The 4,557-nt window shown below is 36.6% G+C and overlaps 1 protein-coding gene across 1 annotated transcript in view; it reads right to left on the reverse strand.

The window, feature by feature from the left end:
• Positions 4,085-4,557, reverse strand: part of LOC104746024 — a 6,635-nt gene continuing 6,162 nt past the window's right edge. The window contains exon 4 of the mRNA XM_019236689.1: positions 4,085-4,269. Coding sequence (XP_019092234.1) covers positions 4,085-4,269 — 185 coding nt within the window. The remainder of the gene's footprint in view (positions 4,270-4,557) is intronic.

The following is a 4,557-nucleotide window of genomic DNA, read 5'->3' on the forward strand; positions in this document are numbered from 1 at the left end:
GATTAATATGGCATTTTTCTAAATCTGAGAAATATTCTGTCAAATCAGGTTACCGGTTAGCTCGGGAATTAAATATGGATGTCGAGTATGGGCCGACGTGTACGGCTTTGCAGGCCCAATCGTGGAAACTTGATGTACCCTCCAAGATCCAACACTTTTTTTGGCAGATTGGATCGGGTACTCTGCCTGTGTTAGAGCGTCTCGCACATCGGGGTGTTCGCTGTGATACCGTGTGTAAGAGATGCGATTCTGCAGTGGAAACTATAAACCATGTGCTCTTTGAGTGCCCAAGGTCTCGATGTATTTGGGAGTTGTCCCCTATCCGGCTTGACCCGGGGGGTTTTCCGTACACATCGATTTATGCGAATTTAGATTTTATTTTTTGGCGGGTGTCTTCGCAATCCAGGGTCTCAGATATAGGCATTCAACTACCTTGGATTATTTGGTCAATTTGGAAAGATAAGAATAAAAAGGTTTTCCAGGGTATTGAGATAGCACCTCTTGAGATTTTGAATCAAGCGGCTACTGATAAATTATTGTGGGAGGAGGCCAAGTCTTACTCAGTGAATTATCTGGATCCTCCGTCTTTTTCGGAGGACAGGGATTCCTCTCCTCGATGCCAAATTGATGGTTCTTGGAAAGGTACAGACCCTTACCAGGGTTTGGGCTGGTGGTGTTGTAGTGGAGAGCTTACAACGATCCTGTTGGGAGCACGGAGTCATCATCGGAGTTTTTCCCCACTTCATGCAGAACTACAAGCGCTGATCTGGGCTATGGAGTCTTTACTGGTGGCTGGAGTCGATTGTCAGGCTTTTGAGACGGATAGTGTAGAGTTAGTGGCGATGGTGCAGATGCCGGAAGACTGGCCGGCTTTTTCTAACCTGTTGGAGGATTTCTCTCTGCTTCGAAGTTCCTATCCCTCCTTCACCCTCACCAGGATTCCACGAGACGCCAACGTCAGAGCCGACTGCCTAGCTCGATCTTCACGTTCTCTACCTTTAGAATCTACCTTTGTAAACTCGTACCCTCCTGTTTGGGCAACCAATCTTGGAGTTCTATTTTAATTTATAGTTTGGTTGAAAAAAAAAAAAAAAAAATACACCAAATTTTGAAAAACAGAAGATTGGGCTTAGTATGAAAGTCCAAAGCCCATGAGGACCATAATTAGTACCTTTGAACAATCATACTTATAGGTAGGTATACACCAAATTTGGAAGGTCGCAAACAATCTATATTAACATTTTTGAAGTACATTTTGGTTTATGCCCTTTAAGTTTTACTTATTTAATTTTTTTACAACATTAACCCCTAAAACAATTCCATAAATAACATTGCAGAGAAACTCAAATATTAAACTTTCTTAAATTGACCAACATTTTGTTACATTTATTGCCATAAAATCTTAACAACATCTATGTATATTTTGATTTTTCCAAAAACAACTCTACCCATTAAAGTTTTATCCTATTAAATCTCCAAAACTATTTTTATAGATGCTAGAATCTCTCAAATTTAAATGATATACAACAGATTTTCCATAACAAAAGTTTACAATATCCATACTTATATTAAAATTAATAAATTTCCTAAACCGAAAATCCAATTATAAAATGTCACATTAAATATGTTGAAAACCCCCATATAATTTGGTTTATTTTTTAATTTTTGAGGAATTACCAAAAAAATAAAATTCTATTAATTATCATAAATTATATATATTGACATGGAAAATTATAAACTATAAAAATATGATAATTTTGTAAAACAATTAACATAATTAAACTTGATAAAAAAACTTATTTTGATTATTTTTTTTATGCAAAAACTTATTTTGATTTTGGTGAGACATGTTGACATTAATCCTATATAGGGAGTTAAGTGGAATTTATTTTTTAACACTTTTAGATGTGTACCAAGAGATAAATGTATTACTAGAGTATACATATACCACAAAGGTTAAAACCTTGAAAATACTACAAAAATCCTATACTTTGAATACTTATATCAAATAACTGTAGAATTTTATATTTTTAAAATTAATAAAACAGTAATAAAATAACAAATAAATACAATATAAATTTTTAATTTTTAAAATTAAAAATATTATCCGGCGGTGTACCGCTGGTTACATCCTAGTTGTAACTTAACTTATTTGACTTATTACAACTCTATATAAAAAGTTAGAAACCCTAAAGCTTTCTACAACATCGATTCGTTGCTGAGAGAAGACAATGACGAAGATATCCAATCTTCCAAGGGATTTATTGGAGGAGATATTCTCTAAACTTTCTAAACAATCTTTGAGAGTAGTACGATCTATCTGCAAAACGTGGAACAAGTTATCCAAAGATGAGAGCTTTACAAATAAACGCCTTGCTCAAGAAGCTACAGCAAGCGAAAGAGAGTTTCTGGTGGTCATGATTAAGGATTTTAGACTTTATCTAATGAGTGTCAACCTCGATGGAATTCAAAACCAGGTTATTATTAAATCATCTATAAAGCATAAAGGTAAACTTATTAACCTTCACGACGATTCATATGGTCAAGTCGGTATAACAGGAGTATGTCATTGTTCAGGGTTGTTGTTATGTATCAGATATGACTATGCTAGCCTCGTGGTTTGGAACCCTTATACAGAGCAATCTCGGAGGATCGAACTTATAAGTCGTGACGGAATGAACTTTCCTTGGTATGCTATTGGATACGAGACGAGAAACTCGTGCCGCAAGTACAAAGTTTTGAGATATAATAAATATGGTGGGTACGAAATCTATGAGTTATACTCTAATTCATGGAGGGTTCTTGATGTCAAGTCAACCATATGGGAAACATGGTGTCATCATAATGGCATCTCTGTGAAAGGAAATTCTTATTGCTATATTTATCAAGAAGAACCATTCGGTGGAAAGGCGAGAGAATTCTTGTTCTGTTTTGATTTTACAACAGAAAGATTTGGACCGCTTATGCCTTTTCCGTTTCAGAGTAACCAAAACTGTATTGTGACTCTCTCTACTGTTAGAGAAGAGCAACTTGCCGTGTTATGTCAGTACTGGAGCTGGGATAGGTTAAGGATGAAGATATGGATTACTAATAAGCAGATTGCACCCAATGACGTATCGTGGAACAAGTTGTTCTTAGAAGTGGATATATTTCTTCTAAATCCACGAGCTGGACGTGAACTTGACGTTAAAAATGGGTATTTCCTCGTTGACGAGGAGAAGAAAGTAGCTGTGGTTTTTGATAACAGCAAAGGGAAGCAGCACACAGCTTTTATCTTTGGAGAGAATGGATACTTTAGAAAAGTGGATCTGGGAAAAACTGCACACAAACTTCATTGGTCTCCATTTGTGTGCTCTTATATTCCAAGTTCAGTGCAAATCTAGCAATCTCTGCACCACCAGGCAAAGGGGAAAAATTAAAACACACTATTGATAACTCCGTTTACTTGCATAAGTTAATTTCTTGCATATTTAATATACTCTTGCTTTGTTTTTCTTTTGTGAACTTCTTCTAACAAGGTTAATAAGTCAATTGTTAAATTTGTTTCTCATCTTGCATTGTATGCAATATGCAGTAATAAGTCAATTGTTAACTTCTTAAAACCAAGGATATATCTACAGTACTAAGTATAAGATTATTCAAAAATTTGATGGCCAGTACGAGGAACTGAGGAAGACTAGTTTGAGGTTACTACAAGAAACTCATTTCTCATGTCAAAATCTGGCAAAAGGATTATTGTTTCCATAACCTTACACGGTCAGGGTACAATATTAGCCCATTAGACCATGGGCAACGCCGTAGATTCGGGCCGTTCCCGGTTTTTTTTTTTATTTTAATTTAATTCTTAAAAGCCCATTATTGAAAAAACGGTTCTTATTTGGGGACGTTTTTCGTCCGTCTTCTTCGCCACGTGGTGTTGTTTGATTGGTTGTCGAATTATCTAGGGTTAAACCAAAAAACTCTTTCGCGAGACAAAATTTTATCGAGTTCTTTCTTCTCTCTCGACGGCGACGACGAAGGCGATACACATCCTCGACGATTTGACGAAACCGTTCCATTCTTCTCACCGGAATTTCTTGCCAAATTAACGAAGCCGATCTTCTGTCGCATCCGAAGCCGGTCCGATCTTCTGTCCCGAAGCTTGTCCGGCGGTTCGATCTTCTCTCCCAAAGCGATCTTTCTCTGTCACCCGATGCTTGTCCGGCGGGTGAATCGTGCTAATTAAGGTTTGTCTTCTTCCCCCAATATGAGATTTAACCTTGATTGGCGCTGATTATCGAATTAGGGTTAGAGAATTGGGATTATCGAATTAGGGTTAGAGAATTAGGATTATCGAATTAGGGTTATTGAATTAGGGTTATTGAATTAGGGTTATTGAATTAGGTTTTGTTGCTTTGGTCTCGTTCTGTTTTTTCATGTGTTTGTTGGATCGATTTGTCTCTGTGTGAAGATCGAGCTGTCTCTGTCTAAAGGTCGATTCGTTTCTGTATAACATTTGTTCTATTTTCGCGACACAAAGACGTTGGTAAGATGAACTTCGAAGTTAAGTATGTCGAA

This window comes from Camelina sativa, chromosome 15, assembly GCF_000633955.1.
Source record: "Camelina sativa cultivar DH55 chromosome 15, Cs, whole genome shotgun sequence".
In the NCBI taxonomy this organism is placed as follows: Eukaryota; Viridiplantae; Streptophyta; class Magnoliopsida; order Brassicales; family Brassicaceae; genus Camelina; species Camelina sativa.